The sequence below is a fragment of the Oreochromis niloticus genome, linkage group LG19 (genome assembly GCF_001858045.2).
Source record: "Oreochromis niloticus isolate F11D_XX linkage group LG19, O_niloticus_UMD_NMBU, whole genome shotgun sequence".
NCBI classification, from domain to species: Eukaryota; Metazoa; Chordata; class Actinopteri; order Cichliformes; family Cichlidae; genus Oreochromis; species Oreochromis niloticus.
Window position 1 is genome coordinate 5,724,833 of NC_031983.2, and position 25,393 is coordinate 5,750,225.

General features: G+C 40.0%; 1 protein-coding gene across 4 annotated transcripts in view; it reads right to left on the minus strand.

Moving 5' to 3' along the window:
* Positions 1 to 25,393, minus strand: part of esr2b (estrogen receptor 2b) — a 66,358-nt gene that overhangs the window by 30,314 nt on the left and 10,651 nt on the right. For 3 of the 4 annotated variants that reach the window (XM_025900705.1, XM_013274965.3, NM_001279477.1), the window contains 6 exon segments: positions 14,828 to 15,342; positions 11,296 to 11,495; positions 11,087 to 11,203; positions 10,169 to 10,528; positions 7,288 to 7,426; positions 4,899 to 5,032 (listed from right to left, as the gene is read on the minus strand). In XM_025900705.1, coding sequence (XP_025756490.1) covers positions 4,899 to 5,032; positions 7,288 to 7,426; positions 10,169 to 10,528; positions 11,087 to 11,203; positions 11,296 to 11,495; positions 14,828 to 15,258 — 1,381 coding nt within the window. In that variant the 5' untranslated portion in view covers positions 15,259 to 15,342. 4 annotated transcript variants of the gene reach the window in all.

Consider the following 25,393-nt stretch of genomic DNA (forward strand, 5'->3'; position numbering starts at 1 on the left):
CATCTTAACTCCAGGACTAGTACTCAGCCTGTGAGATCATTCTTTGCAATCAGTCATTTAACATGTTCTTTTTAAGCATACCTTCTGTTGCCTTGCTCCATCATTATATGTACCAGAATTAATGCACTTAAAAAAACATCACATCTTACTTAAAAATCTGTACATATCATTTCCCTGATTATATATTTAAGTACATACGCACACACACTCCTGAACCATGGAATCTGTGAATGTGTAAACTTTTTGTACTTGCAGGGAAATAATAATAAAGCTTAAATTAGATCCAGCCATCGCAACTGAAAACTTGGTTTCGACGACAGTGATAGTCTGACACTGATAGTCTGACACTGATAAAACATTCTAAGATTAATAATAGCCTGGTAGTAATCCACTCATTATCTCATCTTTGAATAAAACACGTAACCTGGTATTCTTTGGTATAAATTGTTGCATGACATTCTACATCCTGATTCAGGTCTCTGTAACCAATTTAACCTAAGTTGTGACATTTATGAGTTCGTACAGTTTCTTCAGTCAGGCCATCTGGCTCATCAAAGAGCCCGAATGACATCATGATGGACACTCCTGATGAAAAACTAGAGGATGTAAGAGAGAAGAAGCTGTAGATCAACTAGTGTCCGCCATCCACCAGGATAGAGGACGGATGGAGCAGCTCAGCTACAACTTTCCATTTGTCAAGATTCATTAATCTTCTCGACTCCTTGTTTTCCTTGACTTTTCAGACTTCCCTTTGCTTCTTGCACAATTTGCCCTTTTTTTTACTCCAGCTGCAGTGGAGCAGAGTTAAAAGAGAGAACATAGTCTGGCAGAGGATCTTATGTGTGCGTGAGGGAGGAAACTTTGTTAAACTCTGTGCAGACTGGAAAGGAAAGGAAGGAAAAACTCAATGCATCATGGGAATCCCCGGCAGCCTACGTCTATTGCAGCATAACTAAGGGAGGATTCAGGGTCACCTGGTCCAGCCCTAACTATATGCTTTAGCAAAAAGGAAAGTTTTAAGCCTAATCTTGAAAGTAGAGATAGTGTCTGTCTCCTGGATCCAAACTGGAAGCTGGTTCCACAGAAGAGGGGCCTGAAAACTGAAGGCTCTGCCTCCCATTCTACTTTTAAATACTCTAGGAACAGCAAGTAGGCCTGCAGAGCGAGAGTGAAGTGCTCTAATAGGGTGATATGGCACTACAAGGTCATTAAGATAAGATGGGGCCTGATTATTTAAGACCTTGTATGTGAGGAGCAGGATTTTGAATTCAATTCTGGATTTAACAGGAAGCCAATGAAGGGAAGCCAAAACAGGAGAAATCTGCTCTCTCTTTCTAGTCCCTGTCAGTACTCTTGCTGCAGCATTTTGGATCAGCTGAAGGCTTTTCAGCGAGTTTTTAGGACATCCTAATAATAATGAATTACAGTAGTCCAGCCTGGAAGTAATAAATGCATGAACTAGTTTTTCAGCATCACTCTGAGACAGGATATTTCTAATTTTAGAGATGTTGCGCAAATGGAAGAAAGCAGTCTTACATATTTGTTTAATATGTGCGTTGAAGGATATATCCTGGTCAAAAATGACTCCAAGGTTCCTCACAGCATTACTGGAGGCCAAGGTAATGCCATCCAGAGTAAGAATCTGGTTAGATACCATATTTCTAAGATTTTCAGAGCCGAGTACAATAACCTCAGTTTTATCTGAATTAAGAAGCAGAAAGTTAGCGGCCATCCAGGTCTTTATGTCTTTAAGACATTCCTGCAGTTTAACTAATTGGTGTGTGTTACCTGGCTTCATGGATAGATAGAGCTGCGTGTCATCTGCATAGCAGTGAAAATTTATGCTATGTCTTCTGATGATGCTGCCTAAGGGAAGCATATATAATGTAAATAGAATTGGTCCTAGCACCGAACCCTGTGGAACTCCATAACTGACCTTAGTGTGTGAAGAGGACTCTCCATTTACTTGAACAAATTGGAGTCTATTAGATAGATATGATACAAACCACTGCAGTGCAGTACCTGTAATACCTACAGCATGTTCTAATCGCTCTAATAGGATATTATGGTCGACAGTATCGAACGCTGCACTAACTCTCCAGCTTACGAGTTATTTGCTTTAGGCTACGTGTTTGAGAATTATACCACGGAGTCGGGTACTTTGGATTTGAGGCTTTAGTTTTCACAGGAGCTACAGTATCCAGAGTCGTACGTAGTGAGAAGGTAAAATTATTTACAAGATAATCGACCTCTGTTGGAGTAGCGTTCAGGTAGCTGCTCTGCTCTATGTTGGTACAGGGCATTGAAGATGATAACAGTGGGTGGATTATATTCTTAAACTTAGTTACAGCACTTTCAGAAAGACATCTACTGTGATAAAGTCTACTCTCCACTGCTGTGTAATCAATTATTGTAAATGTAAATGTTATCAGGAAATGATCAGACAGCAGAGGGTTTTCAGGAAACACTGTTACATGTTCAGTTTCTATGCCATATGTTAAAACAAGATCTAGAGTGTGATTAAAGTGGTGGGTGGGTTCTTTTACATTTTGAGAGAAGCCAATTGAGTCTAATAACAGATTAAATGCCATGTTGAGGCTGTCATTTTTAGCATCTACATGGATGTTAAAATCACTCACAATAATTATTTTATCTGAGCTGAGCACTAAATCAGATAAAAAGTCTGAGAAATCAGAGAGAAACTCTGTGTAAGGCCCAGGTGGACGATATATGATAACAAGTAAGACTGGTTTCTGAGTTTTACAGCTGGGGTGGACGAGGCTAAGCATCAGGCTTTCAAATGAATTAAAAGTCTGTCTTGGTCTTTGGTTGATTAATAGGCTGGTGTGAAAAATTGCTGCCACACCGCCCCCTCGGCCTGTGCTTCGAGGTTTCTGGTAGTTAGAATGACTCGGGGGTGTTGATTCATTTAAACTAACATACTCATCCTGCTGCAACCAGGTTTCTGTAAGGCAGAGTAAATCGATTTGTTGATCAATTATTAAGTCATGTACTAACAGAGACTTGGAGGAGAGAGACCTAATATTTAATAATCCACATTTCACTGTTTTACTCTTTGGTTCAGATGTGGATACTGTATTGTTCTTTCTTTTTGATTTTTTATGTTTAAATTGTTTATTGCTGGTTTTTAGTTTGTTTTTTGTCTTTTTGGGAGCTGACACAGTCTCAATGGAGATGGGTTTTTGGGGGGGTAGCAGGAGGAGAGAAGCTGCAGAGAGGCATGTAAGACTGCAACTCTGCTTCCTGGTCGCAACTCTGGTCGCAACTCTGCTGAACTCTCTCCCCTCCCGGCTCCCAGCCAGCAGAACCACCAGACTGGCAGGAGTATAGGAAGACAGACTGGACCCTACCCCCCCCCCCCCCCCCCCCCACACACACACACACTCCACAACAAGGAAACACTCTCCACATTCCTGACTGGAAACAACTACCTCTACATTACAACTGCACACACCTGCTGCTATATATTTTTACAACTGCACACACCTGCTGCTATATATTTTTAGTATTTTCTTTAGCACTATTTATATTATTTATATTACTATTACTGCTGCTACAGTCTTATGCTGCATTAAAACAAAAACACTTACCAACCACAACCTGGGACTACGTCAAGTAGACAAGTACACTACTTTCCAGGGCGCACTGTGGAACACTTTATTATATGTTATGTGTAGGTCCTGTCTTGTTATATCCTGTATGTACCTAAATGTTGTGCATCTGCACTTTATTGTTGTCTATGTCTACGCATGGGACAGTGTGAAACGTAATTTCAATTCCTTTGTATGGCAAGTACATCTGAAGAAATTGACAAATAAAACTGACTTTGACTTTGACTTTGGATAGTCATATAATGTGGAGAGGTCGGTCACCTCGATGGAACCTGCCTGCAGCGTCTGTTGGAGGTGGTTTGTAGAGTACTGAGAGGACACTGTGACCACTGGAAAAACATTAAAGGTGAAAAAACGAAAGCCAAAGGTCCAAATTCACAGGTCACTTCATCTCAAACCTTCTTCAAATAACTTCTGCCGATGCAACTTCTGTGAGACAGTCACTGTCATGTTTATTTTAAAAGCCACATCAAGGACTGGTGTAGCGTAACTCTGCTCTACAATGCTTTAAGGGGGTTATTTATTGTCGGAGACGTTGGGAAATCTCTATAAACCTTAAACAAATGAAATGCTAGGAAACTTCAGAGGACTGTGAGTGTACTCTTCTCCCATGACTAAAATAAATAAATAAACAAACTAATAAATTATTTCGTATTCTAGAAATCTGGACACTGAACTGTACGTGTTGTTCCTGGCTTGGGAATGCCTCGGGATTGCCCTGGATAAGCTGGAGGAGGGGGCTAGGGAGAGGGAAGTCTGGGCCTCTCTGCTCAGGCTGTTGCTCCTACAACCCAGCCACAGATAATCAAAAGAAAAAGGATGGATGAATGGAAAATTAGAAGCACAAAACTGCATGAAATTAGCCATTACAAGGAGTAGTGCAGAAACGAAAATCATAGCAGGAAAATAACTATGATTTATGTTTCATTAATAATAAGTGGGTCTGATGGTTAACAGAGAGTATGGCTTTGACAGTCAAACGTTTGGGTGTAAGTTAAGAAGCACACTTAAACACAGATACTGACATGTGTAGTCTTTAGTTTGGTACTTTTATACTGATTATAAAACCTTTACTTGAAATATGAGTACCCCAAATGTGTGTGTGTGCATATGTGTGAGGGATAATGTCAGAACTAAAAAGAACAAAATAACAAAAACACCGCAAATGGCACTGATTGGATGAGGTGGAACAGCGTATTCGCTTATTGAAACCTCATTGCAAATTCTTCCCCATCCTGTGGTTTTATCTGCGTCAGTAAGACTCACTGGAGTTGAGGAGGATCATGGCCTTCAGGCAGACGTACTCCTCTCTCTGCAGCTTCAGCTCACGGAACCGAGAGGTGGCTGCCAGCAGCATGTCGAAAATCTCCATGATGCCCTCCACACACTGCCCCTCCTCCCTAAACAGACAGAAAGAGAAGAAGTGAAGAAAAACAAGATGGAGTGGAGTGAAAAAAGATAAGAAAGGCGAAAGAGGCAGAAATGAGAACCAAGATAAACTGAACGTACTGAAAGAAATTTCTATTACTTTGTGCGTCCCATTTATATCAACTCTTGTGGGCTAAAAAAGTTCAATATGGTGCCTGAAAACCATAATAATATGATGGAAAAAGGCAAAAATCAATTTCAGCTGCAAGTTTGATCAATCCGAGGATTGCCGTGTCAGCACACAAGTGCTGGTGGTACAATTTAAGACATTTTAGCCTGCTGGTGGTTGTGGCCTGCAACCTGCTTTGCAACCTAGTTCTTCCATTCCCTGCTGTATATGACTTACTCAGTGTCATAAATCAGAAAGGGCTTAGAGGTTCCAGAACAGAGCTTTACCTTTTGACATAATAAAACAAACTATAGTCATGACCGGCAAAATCGGGTATTAAAACCTCATCAGCTAACAACTTCTTATTGGTAATCCACATATTAGCAACCATCCATGAAGAAATTCAAGCCAAATACTGATGAATGTGTAAGAGAGAGCATGAAGAGGTCAAAAAAGCAGAAAGAAAGACTCGATAAGACAAAATAAATTAGAAAATGACTCAATGGGCCGGTGGATGGATTTGCATCCAGGATGTTATCCTCATCTTTCCAAGGAGAAAGGCTGACAGGAACCTTACAGAGAAAAATAAGGCCGTGTTATGAAAACACATCAAGGCTAGCCTAAGCCTATAGTGATAGTTTCCGTGGCAGTGAAGAAAGAAAGGTCAAACACTAAACTCAACCCACCATTTCCCTCATATAAATTTGCTCCTGCCCTCAGCTCCTTCTGCCTTTTTCACAAAAAACGCAGCATTAGCTGTCTGACTACATACTGCTTCAGTCCTTAACAAAAATAAGGGAATTACATACACAAGAAAGTAGGACAAAGGGGAAAAACTCAGGGTAAACAGGAATTAGTAAGACTAAATAAGAGATGAAACATTTTATACCACTGATGTACAGCATGTAGTCTTAAATATGATGGCCTCCGTATGATGGAGTCAAAAATGTACAAGTTATCAGAACTTAGTGGCTCTGTTGCATTATCAACTTTAAAAAACTAAAGTCTGAAGTCTGTTTTTGTCTTTTAAAAATTTTGGCCCTTTAGCAAAAAGTGTGATGCACTTTCTGATCTCCAGTTAACAAGGTGGTACCCATCCCAGTTTATAATCTAACCATGACAAGTTCTGAATGTTGCACAAGGTCAGTGTCCACAGCAGAAATGTACGTGCCAGTTTGTTTGACATCTGCATCAAGGAGAAATTCTCCAGAAATGCAATTATTTGTATCCTGTAGGCACCGTGAATGAGGTCAACCTGCTCACTGGATTTTGGTGCATGTACTTTGTGTGAAAGTAAAAATCTGGGAAGGGAGAGAAGCAGCTAGAACCCAGCACATCAGTGACACGAGTGGATCAGACACAGCGTGGGAGGTATAGCTGGGTTGGAGATGGGTTGCAAAGTGGCATGCAGTTCACAGCAACTGTAGGTATTGTTGAGAAACTTGAAGTGCCTTATATAAGATTTGCCATGCTGAGAACACTGTCGAAAACCTTTCTCCAAGTTTAGCCATTAGGAAATCCCTGCTGCCCAATTACAGCGTGTTTACTATGAAAACAAAGGCTATTCAGCACTGGCAGAAACAAACAACAGGTCTCTGGCCAAAGTCAAAGGTCAGTGTGGAAGGGAACAGCAGGAGATTGACTGAGTTGGCAGTCCAGAGAAATCTCAGATAAATCTGGAACAAATGTTAGTGATGTGTATGCGTGTTGTGGATGACCTATTTTATCGTGTGATGTCAATTTGTCATCATAGTGAGAAAACTTAGGGAGCTCAAACCAGCAATAATGTTGTGGCAGTTGCAGATATTTCTTATTCAGACATATTTTACCTTTTTATATTATTTTATGTGGGTGAGACAAAAAAAGCACTTAAGAACATCTCAAAAAGATCTGAACTGAGAGTACTATGACATATATCAGGAAGAAACACAGAAACAGAAGCTGTGTGGGTATTTGAGCAAACACTCTCTGTTAGCGTAAGTCTCTGTGGAATAGCAGAAACGAGTATTTGTCACTCTGTAAACCTGCTAAACGTTAGCTGATGACCAACTTCATAAAAGATTTTCAGTTCAATGGGATCACACTAGTTTTAATGCTATAACTTCTGATCCCTCTCACCTGTTGAGCTTGAAATCTGGAGAGAAGATTAGTTTTCCAGGATGATCCACCGACCTCCACATCAGGCCCAGCATGAGGATCTCCAACCAGCAGCACTTCAGCAGGTGGATTTGGTCTGTTAGACTCAACTCTACAAAGCCTGAGGAGAGGAGAAAAAAGGCCTCTTTACACTTGGAAACCACCCACATTCTGCCTTGACTGAATTATGAGCACCAAACCCTAATGTATCCCAAATTGCTCAATTGGAATCAGCACTTATTACCATCCTTACACACCCCTATTCACACATTCTTTTAGTTGTACGCCCAGATCCACCAGTCAAGTTACAGCTTGATTACATGTCTGTGCAGACTAATAATAGTATGCATTACTGTAGTATGGGGTCATTTTGAGATGTCTTTGTGTTTGAAAGAAAAGCAGCTTTGTTTTTATGTGAAATAACATTAAACTGATAATAAATGTTCTATATAACAATGATTCCTCGGGGGAATCATTTATCCATCACTCACTGGCTCACTGCCTTATCCAGTGCAACATGATGTTCAACAAGACAGGAAATGTGGTGAAAGAGCAGTAAAGGGTTCAGGCCAGCCTGGAATTAGACCAGAAACACTCACTACTTGGAAGATTTTGTGGCCATCTGGTAATGTGGCTTAGCCAGCCAATCTATCGGGGCTCCCTGACCGTTGATATAGACACTGTTGCAAGGAACTTCTTTCTGTTGTATGACTACATACATCTCTACCCAGAAACAGAGAGAAATGTACAGGGGTGGTGCAGGACATCTGTAAATTTGTAACAGACTGTTGCACAACCAGTGCCTCAGTGCCAAACATGTCAACAGACGGCGCTAATTTAATCTGGATTCTTTGATTGAATCTGGCCTCAAAAGTGGTTCAGCTAACACAGGTGACACCAGAGAGTCACATGACACTGACAGCCTTCCTGTTTTATTTATGTCTGAATGATTACAGCTCACATTTCACCACCATTCATTAAACTGGATTAAAACAAAAGAAAAACAGGATCAATCATGAAAAGCAACTTTATGGAAGGCACCAACACTGATGCTAACATCACATTCAGACAATAGAATAAAGTCATGTCTTCAGAGTGAGGCTGCTACATTTATTTGCAGTCATCTGGCTTTTTTTCACTATTTGCTTTTAAAAATATTTGGATCCCTAACTCTTTTTCAGTAAAACAATTTTAAGAAGGTTTATTAAATACGAGAAACCGAAATATTTCATTTACCAAGTATTTCGATTCTTGGTAGAAGTCCCTTTGAGACCTCTTGGGTAAGTTTCTACAACTAGATTGGCCCATTGATTGTTCCTTTGGAGTGAAGAATTGTCTTCAGGTGTGTCTGTAGCTGTTCTGTGTGGATTACGTGGTTGTTTTAACTAAGCTACTGAAGAACAGTAAGACTTTATCTGAAGCTACTCGAGGATAGCTTGGCTGTGTGTACGTTGGCTTACTGTCATATGGATCTCCTTTTATTTAAGGAGCTGTGTCCAGGAAACTGCCTTCTACTTAATGCTCTGAGAAGTCTTGCTGTGCCTGCCACTGTGCAGCAGCCTCGCTACTATTATGTTTCACTGCAGGGATGTTATTAGCAGATGATGAGGAGTGCCTGGTGTTTATCAGGCAGTGCTTAGAGCAGGGGTGGCAAACATAAGGCCTGGGGGCTGGAATTCCACTGGCAAAGACTCCAATCTGGCCCACTCGACAGCTTTAGAAAATGTGAATGAGTGCATAGACTTTGATCTTTGAGCTGTATTTTCATAAATGTTAGCACTTTTTCTATTGGTAAATACCCCACTCTAGCCCCACAAGTTGGCTATATGTGGGTTTTACATCCCTGGCTTAGAGTTTTGCTCAAATAATGTTCTGTTTCTGACACACTGGACTGAAGTATCTTCATGTCATAATATCAAAGTCCTTTTCAGTGCAGTTTTTATGAACCTGAAGAAAACTTTCCTGTGCCTTTTACCATGCTCTAGAATAAAGGCCTGATTGACAGAGAGATGGTTTCCTACAAAGAGAAGCTGCTCTTCCAAAGCCTTGCTCAAGTCTTATCTTCCTGACCAAAACCCTTTTTGCTTGGTTACTTCAGTAACAAATTGTGGCAAACTGTTGGTTTTAAATTTCATTCCATCTTAAATCAACCTGGACCTTCTGCTCAACCATCTCTGATTTGCGCAAAAACTTTTGTGGTCCAAAGTTTGGACACATGGAGTGATTTCAGTGCAATATTTAGTTTTACATATTGAACATTTTTCATGATGTGTAATTTTTTAAATATGGTCCATGTATCCGCCAATGACTGTAGATCCGTTTCCAGCATGTTTTTTTTTTAAAAACTTTCAACATTGAGGCAATGTTTAAACATGAATATGTCAAAAACTAATTAAGATAAAAGGCTGGTATTTTCACCGGCGTTTCTTACCATCAAAATGAATCATGATTTGTAATTTGGGATGGATACAGCTGTCTTAGTATTGGCTAGTTAAAATATGAAAAAAAACATCACGCAGTCCTACAAAGTGCCATATTTGAGAATGAATGGTAAATGGGCTGGTTCTTCTACAGCGCTTTTCTACTCTATCTGAGCACTCAAAGCTCTTTACACAGCGTGTACATTCACACAAGCACTTTGTTCTATGCTGTTTCTAAGTGCTTTCTATCTAACATTTACACCATCAACACGACAATTTCAGAATGGCAATTGAATCTTACAATATTGGCAAATAAAGAACGCAGGTAACAAAAATGAAAAAAATGTATGACTGAGTAGAATTTAAGAAAAGAATACCATTTACTTAGCGGTACTTGTGTGAAAGAGTTACATATAGACTGAACTGAGTAGTTTGGATCTTACCAGGGATCTTCTTGGCCCAGCTGATCATGAGAACCAGTTCTTTGTCTGCCAGGTTGGTGAGGGTCATCATCATGCTGGCCTCAGTGAACGGCTTTTTCAGGTCCTCCATGAGGTAGATCTCTGGCGGCTCTGCCTCCATGATTCGGGAAATGAACTCCTTTGGGCTCATGGTTGAGTGGTGCGTGTGATTTGTGTGAGGGACGGGGGTGAGCGTGGAGAGAGGTGTCCCCAGGTGAAGATGCCGTTGACCCCGAGAACCCAATCCAACCCTTACCAAACTCTGACCTGTCGTATCCCGAGGCTGGGGTCCCCCGCGACGGTGTCGGGCACCACGAAAGCCACAACGTTCACGCCTCACCCCTGGTGAATGAAGACAACAGACAGTTGCCGAAATACCTGCAACTCCTTTGCACTTTGTGTGAGAAAAAGCTTGTGCTTTATGCATTAGAAGGAAATATATGTTTTTAACAATCTAATAAGAACAAAAAAAACTGGATCTATCTGAGTATTAGCAGACACTACGACCAGTCTACTGATAAGAAGAGCAAAGGCATTTATAAACACAATGCTTCATATGTCAAAGAGCAATCCCAGCTGCAGTTTAACACACCAAGGTTAGCCCAGAATCACAGAGCAGGCAGCAGAATGGAATGTGCTGATCATTAGAAACTTTAAAGGCCCAAAGAAACACTGTTACACTGTTACACTGTTACCTATTTACATGTGCCACAGAAATAATTAAAACTATTTAGATGATTCTTACAGTCAGTGGAAGGAAGGCTTGTCCTGAGTGCTTTTGAAGAAAGCTCAAAAGGTCTAGTGAGCTCACAGACCTATTAACTGACTCAATTTTAGCTCTGCTGTAAGACATGAAATCATGAAATATCCCAATTCTAATGAAGATGAGTAAAAACCCACCGCACTTCATCATGCCCACTTCATAGCATTTACGTAGCCGGCAGGCTTGGCAGCTTTTACGTCGGTTCTTGTCAATAGTGCACTGATTTGTGGCAGGGCAAATGTAATCATTGTGTCCTAATAAAAGAAGAAAACACAGACACAGTAATGGATTATTTCAGGTGATGAGAAGAAAAATTGTGAGTAAATATAAAGTAAAAAGATCATACCTTGAATGCTTCTCTTGAAAAAAGCCTTGCAGCCCTCGCAGGACCACACACCGTAGTGATAGCCGGAGGCGTAGTCGTGGCACACGGCGCAGAAGTGCATGTCGGCTTTCCCTAGCGCAGATGAGCACGATGAGGATTTCACTCCTTCCGCTCCATCTTCAGATTTCTTTCCCAGCAGCTTGTTACAGGTGATGATGGAGCTGCAGAGGGGAAGCGAAGAATCATTGAAAGGGACAGCTTGACATAAGAAATTTTAGCCCATCATTCACCTGTCATTAGCTGTCCAACAGGTACTGTGTTGCTGAAAATGTCTTCATAACCACATTTAAGTCAACTGGAAAAATCGCATCACAGATAGTATTTATCGCTGCAACACGATGAGTGCCATCATAACCATCAACTGCTCACATTAATCACCAAATATAGAGGAGAACTGAAGACACAAAAGAAACAGAAACTAATTTTATAATTACTAAAAAATATTGCTATCGTCTTTTAGCTCAATTGCTATTTTAAACACTGGTATCAGAATTTATTAGAATACTAACATACAATGAATCACTACACAACCAAGTGTAACATATTCTGCACATTTGTAACAGGCACCCTTCTGTGCAGACAGGAAGGGACGACGACCCACAGGAGGTCATTTTTCTGTTCTTAGTTGGTGTCCATAGCAGGCATCTAACTGGCTGTGGTTGCAAGAGCAATGAACTTTGGTTACATATAGAACAATTATGATCTGTGAAATCTTTCTTTTCATGGTGGCACTAGATTAGTCTTGTTTGGATTCCCCCTTTCTGAGGGCTGAACAACAAAGTAGGTTTAATTAGTTCCTGAGTTATGTTAAGCTTAAATTCAGAATTGTCACCGTCACAAAGGTGGCTCGCTTTTTGCCGTGGTAACTTGGCCAAACACATGACCTGGTCTGGAGAAGAGATTAGAGATCTGATTCAAAATCAGCTAGAAGTTGGAGTGTATTCACTGATTCTTTTATTTATAGTATACTTTCAGTGTGATGCAGAGCCTTTTATTTATTTATTTTGTTAACTTAAAAAATCTACCAAATGAACTCTGGGTGTAAAGTTACAGCAGTGGAAACTGTGCGACATGTCGTCACTGGAATTTGCATGATCATGAACTCATGACTGGAACGAGTACAGAAAAAGAAACTAGAATTAGCCTCTGTTCGTCACCGCTCTGCTTTAGCTCAGTTCTTCTGATCTTATCTCTGTTTTTGTGATTGTCAGCTGATTTTAAAGGTCTGATATTATCAAGTGTAGTTGTATCATTAATGAGGAATATGACTGATCCCTGAAGGAGTCCTGTACCCAATCGAAACAGCCAAAGCATCAATGTTACGGAAAAATTCATGAGGATTTCATGACGAAACAATATGACAGCAGAACTACGGCGAGGTCTTCAGAAAGCTAAACAACCTACCTGCTATGTCCATTAAAAAGTGTGCATATATGTGAAAAGTATTGCCATGTTTTTGGATATTTGTCACATCTTTGTCTAATATTAGACAAATATAAGCGGAGAAACTACAAAAAATAGTTTTTAAATGGCAATTTCATTTATTGAGGGAAGAAATTTAACCAAACCTACCCAGCCCGATGTAAAAGCATTGGATGGAAAACAAAGTCCCATCTATCACTATAGAAAAAGTTACAAAGCTATTTCTAGGACTTTGGGACTCCAGAGAACCACAGTGAGACCCATTATCCACAAATGGAGAGAACTTGGAATGGTGGTCCAGATGTAGCTGGCCTACCAAAATTACCCAAAAAATGCACTGATGAGTCATCCAGTAGTTCATAAAGCAACCCAGAACTGCAGTCCTTATTTGTCTCCCTTAAGGCCAGTTTTCATGATTCAGCATCAAAAAAGAGGCAGGGCAAAAATGGCATCCATGAGTTTTAAGGCGAAACCCACAGTTGAACACTCCCCCGCCCTTATATTTGCCCAAATGGCATCTGGTGAGTGATGAGACAAAAGCTGAACTTTTTGGAATATTTGGAAGGTAATTTTGGCGTAAAATGAACACGAAAAATATACTGATGGTCAAACATGTTGGTGGTACTCTGATGGTTTGGGACAGCTTTCTTGATTGGACCAGTTGCCGTAAGGGAGGGAACCATGAATTCTGCTCTCTACCATCATTGTGTCCTAAAGTTGAAGCACATTTGGGCTATGTACCAGGACAGCTGACAGGGACTAGAAAGAAGAGCCATATTTCTTTGATATTGGCTTCTCTTCTTTGAATTCAAAATTGACTTTAAAATATTTCTGCTCACATACAAGGTCGTGAATAATCAGGCACACTCCTGTCTTAAAGACTTCATACTAACATATCAACCCAATAGCACACTTTGCTCTCAGACTGCAGGCTTACTTGTGGTTCCTAGAACATTTAAAAGTAGAATGGGAGGCAAAGCCTTCAGCTTTCGGGCCCTTGTTTCTGTGAAACCAGTTCCCAGTTTGGAGTCTTCACTTTTAAGATGAGGCTTAAAACATTTCGATAAAGCTTATAGATAGGAGTAGATTAGATGACCCTCAACCCTCCCTTAGTTAAACTGCAATAGATCTAGGCTGCTGGAGGGATGTACTGTTTCTTCTTTACTTACCTGTTTTTGATTCTGTGTGTCTTTATCTATGACTTGGCATTGAATCATTAGCTGTTATTAATCTCTACTCTCTTCCATAGCTTGTCTTTTGTTCTGTCTCCCTCGCCTAACCACCAACTGGTCGCAGCAGATGGCTGCCTGGTTTCTTCTTGTTAAAATGGAATTTATCTTTTTTTGTCATAAGCGATTATTTGATCGTTGGAATTTTTTTACCTTACAATATAAAGCACTCTGAGGTGACTGTTGTGATTTGGCACTACATAAAAAAACAATATGAGGGTTTTGGAGTGGCCTAGTCAAAGTCTGGACTTAAGTCCGATTGAGGCAGAATGTTAAACAGGCCAAGCTCAAAATTCAATGTGGCTGAATTCTGCAAATAAGCAATGTGAAAGACTCACTGCCAGTTATCACAAATGCTTAGTTGCAGTTCTTCCTGCCAAGGGTGGCACAATCAGTTGAGAGGTTAAGGGGGCAATTGCTTTTTTACATGGAATTTTATGTTTATTCCGCTTATCTTTGGCTAATATTAAAATTTGTTTCATGATCTGTGTGGCAAATAATACTATTTTTAGTGTCTAAAACCTGTGCAAAGTATGGCAAGTTACCAATATGACGCTTTGTTCTAAAGCAAAGATCTGGCTCTGGCACGCAGTAGTAGTTTTCATTAATGGTTGCTGCTGCTAGCCAATATGATGCCACATCTTTTGCCAAAAACACATCTGCTTCTTGAGATCTGTTGTCTGTCTCTATGTGACCCCCCTACCCCCCAGCCCCACCCCAACCCTCACAAGGATAAGTAAAAGAGAATGGAAACTAGGTCTTTGAATGTTACTACCACTTGAGCTAAATTTAACTGACACAAGAATATTTTTCATTAGTGCCTGTGTTGTCAGTAATCTTACCTGCCGGGGCTGATACTGTGAACTTTGGGATCCAACCAGGGTGCATGTGGGCTGGGTTCATTATAAACGAGAGGCTGAGTGCAGTGCAGAGTAAGTGAAGGTACACTGTGATGAGTGTGAGAAGGCCAAAAGGCTGAGGGGCTGAGGGGAGGACACAGAGATGATGGACTGTCAGTGATGGGTGGCCTGGTGTAGCTCAGCATGGAGGGGCTGTAGAAGGTCAAAGGTCCGTGCCCATGGTTATAGTCATGGTTACTGTCTGTGTATGGAGAGGGAATGCAGACGGTGTGGCTGTCTATCCCCACAGGAGGGCTGTACATAGCAGGCAGAAGTCCTGGGGAGCTCACCCTCTCTGTGGCTTTACTGGAGTCCACCTCCTCAAGCTGAAGGAGGGGTAACGGGTCAGCATCCAGGGCAGGGGAGGAGGTCATGTCAGGGGAATATACTGTATATGCTGTGAATGAATGATTTGATGCAGGTGGATATTCTATAGCATCTTCTCGAATGGCCGGGTCCTGTAGCAGAGAGGGAAGAAACACTATATTAAAATAAGCAACTGCTGCAAATTATGAGCAAATACCAATATTTAAAATATCAGTGTAGACGCTAACCATAGCAGATTTTCTTTTTATATCAAGGAAATTATTTATTTTTTTCAAATTATGTAGCTCAGAGTTTTTCAGTTCACCATCTTTGAACAAGTCCATATGTTCAGAATAAACTAACTCAGTCTTAGTTTGAAGACATCAAAATTATAGTTTTCCAGTCCAAAACTGACAGGACATAATCATCTAATTTGGCAAAAGGCAGACAACAGTTAACAAGGTGAAAAAGGATGAGAAATAGGTTCAATTTTAAAGACATTCCCTAACTCGAGCGTGACCAAGACAGTAACTAGTCATCTATTTTGTCAACTGCTTTAAGGATGTTGTTGTGTTTACAAGGTTCTATAACAAAGGAGGCAAATTATTACATGCTGTTACCCTGTCAGACCAGAGGTGCCGCTAATGAGGCTGGTAAGAGAGAGGGGAGAAGAAGAAGGCAGAGAGAGCGGTAACAAGATGGAGTGCTGCTGTAAAGCCTGAAATAAAGTGTTGAACCCAGACGTCGCCTCCGCCACCTGATTCCAAACTCAACAGATCTGTCACCAGGGTGGCTTGCCCACTTACCTAACATGCATGTGCCAGTTTGCAACACAGTCTCATTACTATGAAACATACAAGCAATGCACTAGAATAATTCCTTAAGAATACTTAAGCAAAGAAACACAGAGCGTATTTTTCTCATAACTTCATATGCTTGTTATACTGTAGCCACACAAATGTAATTCAAGTCAATCTTATTTATATAAAGTAAAGTAAAATTTTCTTTATATAGCACCAAATCACAGTTGCCTCAAAGTGCTTTATATTGTACGGTAAGTACTCTACAATAATACAGAGAAATTCCAACAATCAGACCAGCCCCCTGTGAGCAAGCACTTTGGTGACAGTGGGAAGGAAAAACTCAGTTTTAACTGTTTGGGGGTGAGGGGAGGAACACAGGACAAAAAACACACTGTGAAAGAGAGCCAGGCAGGATAAGGGAGGATTGAGGGTCACCAGATCCAGCCCTAATTATAAGCTTTGCAAAAAGGAAAGTTTTGGGCCTAGACTTAAAAGTAGAGAGGGTGTCTGTCTCCTGAATCCAAGCTGGGAGCTTGTTCTACAGAAGAGTGGCTGGAAAGCTGAAGGATCTGCCTCCCATACTACTTTGAAATATCCTAGGAAACACGAGTAAGCCAACAATCTGAGACCTAAGTGCTGTATTGGGGTCATCATCACTCTAAGACAGGGTGTTATCTGGCTTCGTGGAATGATAGAGCTGGGTATCATCTACATAGCAATGAAAATACATGCTATGCCTTGTAATTATACTGCCCAGGGTAAGGCTATATAGGAAGGCTGTAATGTAAACAGAACTTGTCCTAACACAGAACCCTGTTGAACTCTACAATTAACCAATTAACATATCCACTAAAGGGGTCAACATTCTTGACAACGCTCTTTTACAAAGAGCCATTTTTAGCCATTAGTCCTTTGGACATAAGGCTGAAACTTGCAACCTTCTTGTTCTCTTGCTGCTGTTTGTGTCTGTCCCTACTAAAGACAAGTAGCTCAATCAGCTCAGTCACTCTCAAACTTTTCTTTCTCTTCTCAAGGGGTGTCGCTCTTTGTTATGTGGGCGTGTCGCTCTGTGTGGCATCCTCAGCACATGTTCCAGACATCTTAGGTGCTGTTTTTCAATGTGTTTTAGTGTTTCTTAAAAAATATTAGCTAATTTTAAATGTGATGCCAGAAACACATCTAGTGGTACACATTGAGTGGTACTTAAAAAAAATGTTTAAGAAACATTTAGCAGCTAATTAGCTTAACTGTGCAATCTGTGTGCAAGAAACAGGGCGCTTCTCTGAGCCTGGTTCCGCTGGAGGTTTCTTCCGGATAAAAGGGACTTTTTCCTTGCTCATATGGGGTCATATGATTGTTGGCATTGTTTGTTGGGGGTTTTTGTTTGTATTATTGCAGGATCTTTACCTTACAATATAAATTAAGACAACTGTTATGGTGATTTGGTGCTATAAATAGAATTGAACTGAACTGAGCTGACTTGAATGGAATTTAAAGTCAATATTGGATGCCTGTAAACTTTGGACCCTCAGTTGCATTCATGGTTGTGCCATTAAAAATCACTCCATGGTCTCAGGAACGCTTCCAGAAATCACTGTCTATGAACACTGTGAATTGTGCTAGCAATAAATGCAGGTTAAAGCTCTATCATGCAAAGTATAAGCCATATGGGATCGAGAAATTAAACAGTGGCAAACTGTTCTATGGTCAGACAAATTTTAATTTCTTTATGGAAAATATGGATACTCTGCCTCAATATTTCTGATGTGTTGTTGCCATCAAAATCTAAATGAGCCAATTGTTCTCTTAAAACTTCACATTTTCTCAGTTTAAATATTTAATGTTCTACTGTGAAGAAAATATGGGTGTATGAGATGCAAATCATTGCATTCTGTTTTTATTTAGATTTCACACACCATGCTGACAGATGATGCCACAGCTTCATTTACCATTTCAAATAATTTCAGTAACACCCTGTAGCTTTTAGATAAAATAGCATCCCTGGATGAATATACAGGATAAAAATTGGTTTTCAAAGAAGTCAATTTCTAATGTAGTCAGCAAAATGTCTTTACATAGTCACACTGAAAAAAACGAATAAAAGCAATAAATAGTGTAAGGCTGTTAAAAATGTGCAGCTCACCAAAATAAAATGTTTGTGTCTGCACTTCCCTAAAACTCTACAACTGATATTGAATATGCATAGCTAACAAGAACCATGAACAAAACTAAAAAGACAACATTACTATTTCTATAATGAATGCACTGCATGTGAAACCTTAAAGCAGATGGGCTACAGCAGCAGAAGACCACCCTGGTTGCCAAACCCATCATCATCAAGAACAGGAAACTGAGGCTGCAATTTTCAAGCAACTTAAAGAAGTCCAGACGCTTTTCTTTGCAAATTCCTTTGACTGAGGCTGCAATGCACACAGATCACCAAAATTGGAAGAAGATTGAAAAAAGGTTGCCTGGTCTAATTGACAGGGTCAAAATTTGGCGTAAACTATGTATCAAAGGTTGACATTGAGTTCACTGTACTCAGACATCTCAGTCAAAACATCTCAATATGAGGGCACTTTTATAATGTGGCAGAAGATGTAGTGGGAGATTCATGGACATCATGGATTTTCAACTGATAAATCTGCAGCAACTCAATGGTTCAGTGATGTCAGTCTGGACAAGAATGGTTCCAACACCTCAGTGAAGCTGAGAGAGGATCCAGCCCCTTTGGTCTGCTGAGTGCGTTGCTCTCTGGTAATATTAGTCTGCAAACCTGGAGCAGACACTGGGTGCCTGATTGTTGTGTTTGAAAGATAAAAACTAGACACATGTTTCATGGCTAAGTGAAAACCATTAGTCTGCTAAACTTTTACTTTTAATCAAGTAAACTGCTCACTGGGACTCTAATGCTCTTGCATGAGAAACATGAGATTCTGTTTTTTCTCTTTTGTGTGCCAAGAAAAAAAATGGTGTAATTGGTTTAGATTGCACTACTCTGCCAAAATAACACAATACACAATAAGAAGGCCAAACGGTTACAGTATAATAACTCATACAATGTGCCTGCCATACCCTACTAAGTAGCAGTTGAACTACTAATGCAGGGTGTTTTGCTTTGTTAGCTAACAACAACAACTGACATGTGTCAAATATTCCCACAGACTTTGTTACATGCTGCTTTTATTGAACATGTGTCTCACACACACACACACACACAGATGCACGCGCGCGAACACACACAGTTTGTGGAGCCCAGTGAAATTATGTAACAACTTACTTACTGTGCCGAAGGTGAAGAGACGAACCCAGTATTTATTAGCAGTGTGCTTAAACCATGAACATTTGTCCCAGAGACAGAATATAAAAGCACAAAATGATCTGCCTGTTTGACCTCATTTGGCTTGCAAAACTGTGCCAGCAAACTGTGCCAGCAAAACCATCCACTGGTTAATCAGTGCCAGAATCAGCAGCTCAGCAGCTGGTATCTCTGCACAGTCAATCGCACACACCGTGAATGACATAGAAACATACAGCTGGCAGGTAAGGGGAGTGAGTACATGTAAGTACATCTGGAAACACTTTTTCAAGCCCTACATGCATCATGAAGTCCTAGGTGAGCAAGGAATCTAAAAGTACAGTAGTGCCGTGGCTATGGAGGTAGAGAAAATCAAAATATGGCAAAATTTAAGAAAAAGCTAAATATAATATCATGAATAATGTTTTGTGTTTCAGATCTCTGTGTTCTCTTATGTTTCTGTTTTTAATTTGTTTTAAATTCTGCTCTATTTTCCACTTCGTGGCCACGATCCATGGCCTGGACAGTAAACATAAAGCTACATTTTACTCGCTTCACAGTGTCAGCTGAGACCAAAGGTCATAATAACATGCAAATGTATCTTGGACAAAAGGATGAATTATAAAACACAACAAAAACTTCTGCAGTTCAACGCTGTTACTGTGTACTAGTCAGTCAATCAACAGTCAATGTGTGTATAACGCAGGTCAGGTCAAAGTGGTCTTGAGCAAAAACAACGCACCCTGTTTATGAACATCACCTGTCACCTAATTCACAGCATCCAAGAAACACAGCCTTTGATTTTAATTGGTGGGTTTCACTGAACCCAAGTGGACACCATGAGTTGAAACCTACAGCTCTTAATTCAGGTCAGATGTCCATACATACAGACATCTGCCTTGCTGCAGGTAGATGGTTAAGATAAACAGAGACAGTGATTATGTATTTTCCATAATATGTTAGTATTATTATTTAGCTGTTAACATCCAATTTTAGAAGTGCACAGGGCAGAGTAAGTAATGTGTACAATGCTGAACATGATAATCCCCTGATCTGACGAGAAGAAGCAAATATCTGCTCATCGCTGACATCAGATCTGAAGACAGCTTACACAGTAACTGTAGCTGCTGTTTAAAGCTTGTTATTTTGGTTCAAATACATTTCATAAATTTTTACTAGCGGTTTAAATCAGGAAATCTCTCTTAGCTGTACTGCCAAGGAGCAGAGATACGAAGCTATAGAACAGACGATAATGCCATGTGTGTTCTCTGACATCAGAATCACAATCAGGACTTTAATAATCCCTAAGGAAATTATGTAGGGATATGTTGTTAGCACAGATAGGCAGTAACGTGTTACTGTAATCCGATTACTCTTTTCAAGTAGTGAGTAAAGTAAGGGATTACTCTTGCAAAAAAGTAATTAGAGTACTGTTACTTTCCCGTAAGCACGCTGTGTTACTGCGTTACTAAACCATGATTTTGTTTGTGAGTGTCTCATGACAATGATGTATCAGCGCGCAGCTGACGTGTGCAGATCAACAATGGATAATACGGAGTGCGGGAGAGGGTACGACCATGCAGCGTTTAAAGCTTGGAAGTACTGACCTTACTTTGAGTTTGATTCTGTAAAAAGTGACAAAAACATTAGTGTCCACTGTACACTCACACACTGTGCGGGAAGGAAACCTCTTTCTACAGCAAAAAATTAAACTTCAAATCTGAGCAAGCACAAAGCACGCCGCCACGGGAATGTGAAATTCACAGAGAAACCCCCGGATCCCCCAACTGACATGACTGCTGCAGCACTGGGCAAACCTCCACCGGCCCCACTCCTGCTAAACAGGTGACAACAGATTTAAGAGCAACGGGACTTAGTGCTGCTGAATCTTTGGTTTTATTTATCTTTTGCTGTGTCTTTTAATTGCATCTATTTGAAAGAGTAAGTGTAAACACAAAAATTATTTCATTTTATATGCTGGAATATGCAGAAAATAGGTTTAAATGTTAAACAAATTTCTTCAAGTCAAAGACTGTTGCATATAATTTAATTTTTGCTTGATGCAATGTGCATCAAGTTTCAAGATTAAAACTAATAAAACAAGCTTTAAATTGATTCAGTTTTATATGATGGATTATGCATAAAAAATAGAATTGGGCTGAAAGGTCTGTTGCTTTATTATGTATTCAGGTTGTGTATCATGTTTTTAAAAATAACTAAGTAACTAATTACTTTTGAAAATAAGTAATCACTAAAGTAACCGGATTACTTTCTTGGAGAAGTAATCAGTAATTAGTAACTAATACTGTTTTCAAGTAACTTGACCAACACTGGTTGTCAGGAGTGGAATGTACATGACATGTACATATGGCAACTTTTTGCTAACACAGCGCTAAAACGTAACAGTCCTACGTGCTTTTGTGGGCTTGCAGCTGAGTTCTTCTAGTGACCCAAAAATGACTTAATCAGAGTGTTGTTGTTGGGACTGAAGCTGGGTCATCTGCCTTCTGTCAAGTGCAACTGCGACTTAACTGCTTTGGAGGACAAACTCGGCGTTGTAGGACATGTTTGCTGCTATAAAGTGATTTCGAGTTTTAGCACAAATATCAGCACATAGTATTACCAACACCAAGCAACTTGATAGCACATGCAGTACTTAAAGCACATTTGGTGCTACTTGCAAGGAATTTTGAGAATTCTTTTGTTAGATTTGTAGTGCAGTTTACTCATATGTATAATTAAAGTGTTATTGCATCCATGAAATCCAAATTGCAAGAGCTAAGCACAACCAGATCAAAGTTTACGGAACAAGCAGCAGGAATGGAATAGAAAATTAAACTGCTACGGAGACCAAACAGAAGATTCACAATTATAGTAAAGCTAACTGCCAACACTCTGCCTGACATTTCACATCTGAATATTTTCTCAGACTTGCCAAATTTAAACACACTGCTGTGCTCCAATTGATGGCAACTCTTCAGTATTTCTCAAAAAAAAAAAAAAAGCCAAAAGTTCTAACTAAATGACTTCACACTTAATTCAAAAAGACATAAAAAAAGACTATAAACAACTCACTTAATTCCTGGAGCTGTGTGGCTCAACACTCAGGCTTTTACCCGGTGACTATGTATAAAGCTCTTCTGTCAGAGTGTTGTGCTGAAGTTTGAGCTTTGGACACACTGGTGTTCATGGCAGCCTTCCATGGTAAACCACCAGTCAGGCAACAAGGGGTCAAAGGACACAGTCTTTAATTCCACTGCTTCCTTTCATTTACATATCATCAAGAACCTGGCTATTAAACAATCAGGACTGCTTTGCCTTTATTTTGCTCTAATTTAGAATTTGCATAAAAACCTAAAATTGTTAAAACGTTTTAGTCTTTTTAGTCTTCTAGGAAGATGCCGGTCTTTTTCCACTTTTCACTCTTACTACTAAAACAGTGTTAGCTGATGAAAAAAAGAAAACATTAATTACGATCATTTATTATCAGTCAAGTAATGAAGTAATGGGTTTTTTTTAACATCTAGACCCTGCAAGATCAGACTCTGAGGGGAAAAACACAGACTGTGAACTTAGATCTTTTTTAGTTAAGTGGTTACTCATAACATCAGTTGTTTTGGGTAATAAAAAAAAGAAAATCTGTAACTTACAAAAGCATGATCTAGAAATCTATATTTACCTAAATGGTAAATATTATTTAATACATGCGCATATGACTGCTTTGACAAAACCAAAGCAAAGCAAAGGCAGAGGAGAGTGACGCCGTGCATCGTCCGATGGAATTAATAGTTTGGGAGTGTGTCGCTGCTTCAAGCTTATTATCACTGCAACCAGCGAGTAAATCACTTACATACAGTCTAAACTTTAAAGAGAAAAAATTCCCAAGTTAAAATAAACTTTTATAAATAAATACCCAGCTAAATGTTGCATTTGGCACAGATCATTCTAAAGCTCAATACTGGACTCTTCATTTTTGAAAAGGTGCAGCAGCCTCCAAATGTGGCCAAAGTCGGTTTGTTCCTACCAACAAAAACATCTTTGTTGCAGAATCACTTAAAAAAAATATCACTTCTGACAATCTGTGAAAAGTAGAGCGTGTATTGCTGTTATATTCTAACACAAAAAATCATGAGACATAACCACAAATGGATAAAACTATGTCCTTCTTTAGGGAGTATTTTTGCATGGCAGACAGTATATAAAGAATAAAGAAGCTATTATATATAAAGAAGCTCCCCCTGTCAGAAAAAGGCTCCCAGCCAGTAACACATACCGGAACACAAAGGCTCCCGGCAAAACCATTAGGCAGCCTCTATCCCTCCATTCTCTCAGTCTAACAAAGCCGACAAGGAGCTGCTGGAGGACGAGAGGCCCGCCGAATTAAAGAGGTCGACAGATTACATGCGTGCAGGAGGAGCAGGAGGAAGCTTCTGCTTCTGGTTTGCAGAGAAGTCGAAACAGCGAGAGGCTACGGCAGACCGCACAGGCTGATTACAGTGTCGGGATGTGGAGTCATTTTAGCTGTCACCTGTCACTGCTGCCGCTCCATCTACCTGCCAGACGGGTTTGGCCCATTTACTGTAGCGGAGTTCTACAAAGAAATATGCCACGTCCTGTGAAAGGCATTTCATTTTTCTTCTGAACCTTTTAAGCATCAAATTTAAGTGTAAAAGTAGCAAAAAATACCTGAGGGATGGTGTTAAATCAGTTAACACCACGTGCTAAAATATGATACGTGAGTATGTGATCAGTTCAGAGACATGCTTCATAGCTTAACTCGTGATTCTAAAGTGCCTGTAGTTAAACCTGTGACAAACTGGGGACCTGTCCAGGGTGTACCCTGGGATAGACTCCAGCCTCACCACGACCCAGAATGGGATAAGTGGAGGGAAATGGATGGATTGATGAACGGATTAGTACTGCGAGTACTAAGCTACAAAGCTGGGACAACTGGCCCATCTATGCTTACTGTGTCACAAGTCAGTAGTACATGACTAGACCTATAGGCTACATTTTGCTAGTTAGACACAACGACGAGAGAGCTAAAATCTGAGACAATTTAGAGGATTTCACACCTGCTGTGCCAACAAGGTTTATTTGCCAAAAACAGAAACAAGCAGGGGTGAAGAAAGCTGAGGATGACAGGAGCTGTTGCTGAACTCTCTGTAATTCTTTTGTTGTTGTTATTTTCATTCATTATTAGCCTCAAACAAATGTGAAGCCCAAGAGCAGGAAAAAAATGAACGTAGAAGTGCCAAAAGCTGCAGTTCCTCCAACTACTACTGGAGAATGGCTCCAAAAGCAACAGACCACCATGTTCATTAAAATGCCCAAACTCAGAGTACACATAAATATGTTTACAGCCTGGTGCAAAAAAAATAAAAATGGTGTTAAGTCTTTATAGCTAATTGCACCTTTATGGCTTCTGCTACTGTTATGAATTAATTATAAAAATGCTTATATCAAATAATCATTCACGATAACTTTATTGTCAGTGAGTTTACCATCTCCTGGAACTGCTAGCTATATTCGCTGACCAGTTATGTGACTTATTTCTGACTGTACCTTCAGTCAGACCATAAACAGACTCATTAGGAAATGACTTGGTCATTAGGTGGTTGCCAAGATCTGGTGGCCTTAAGACGCAGGTTAAAGTATTCCTGCATTAGCTTAATTTTTCCAACCAGGAAGGTACATCCATCTTTTTCATCTATGAATCAGACAGTCAAAATAAATAACTGATCCTCTAATATTTATTTTTTGTTGTTGCTTCCAGTGACAATACTCTTAACTGTTCTCTCTAAATATAAGCCCAGAACATAAAGCATCATTTGGGCTCAAGGGAGAATTGCTACACAACTAAGTTATTATCCCTCAGAAAACTGAGAGGTGAGCAAAAAATTGTCCCGATCACAAGAAGAAGAGAAGCTGGTGAAGGTGCTGGTTCCTGACCATCTAGAGCTGATCTTGACCTCTGATTCGCCTAATAGGTTACCACCATGGAGTTTTTTGCCTAACAGAGAACAGTATCAAAGGCTACGTTCACACTGCAGGCGAAAGCGCATCAAATCTGACTTTTTTGACACTATGCGACCCATATCC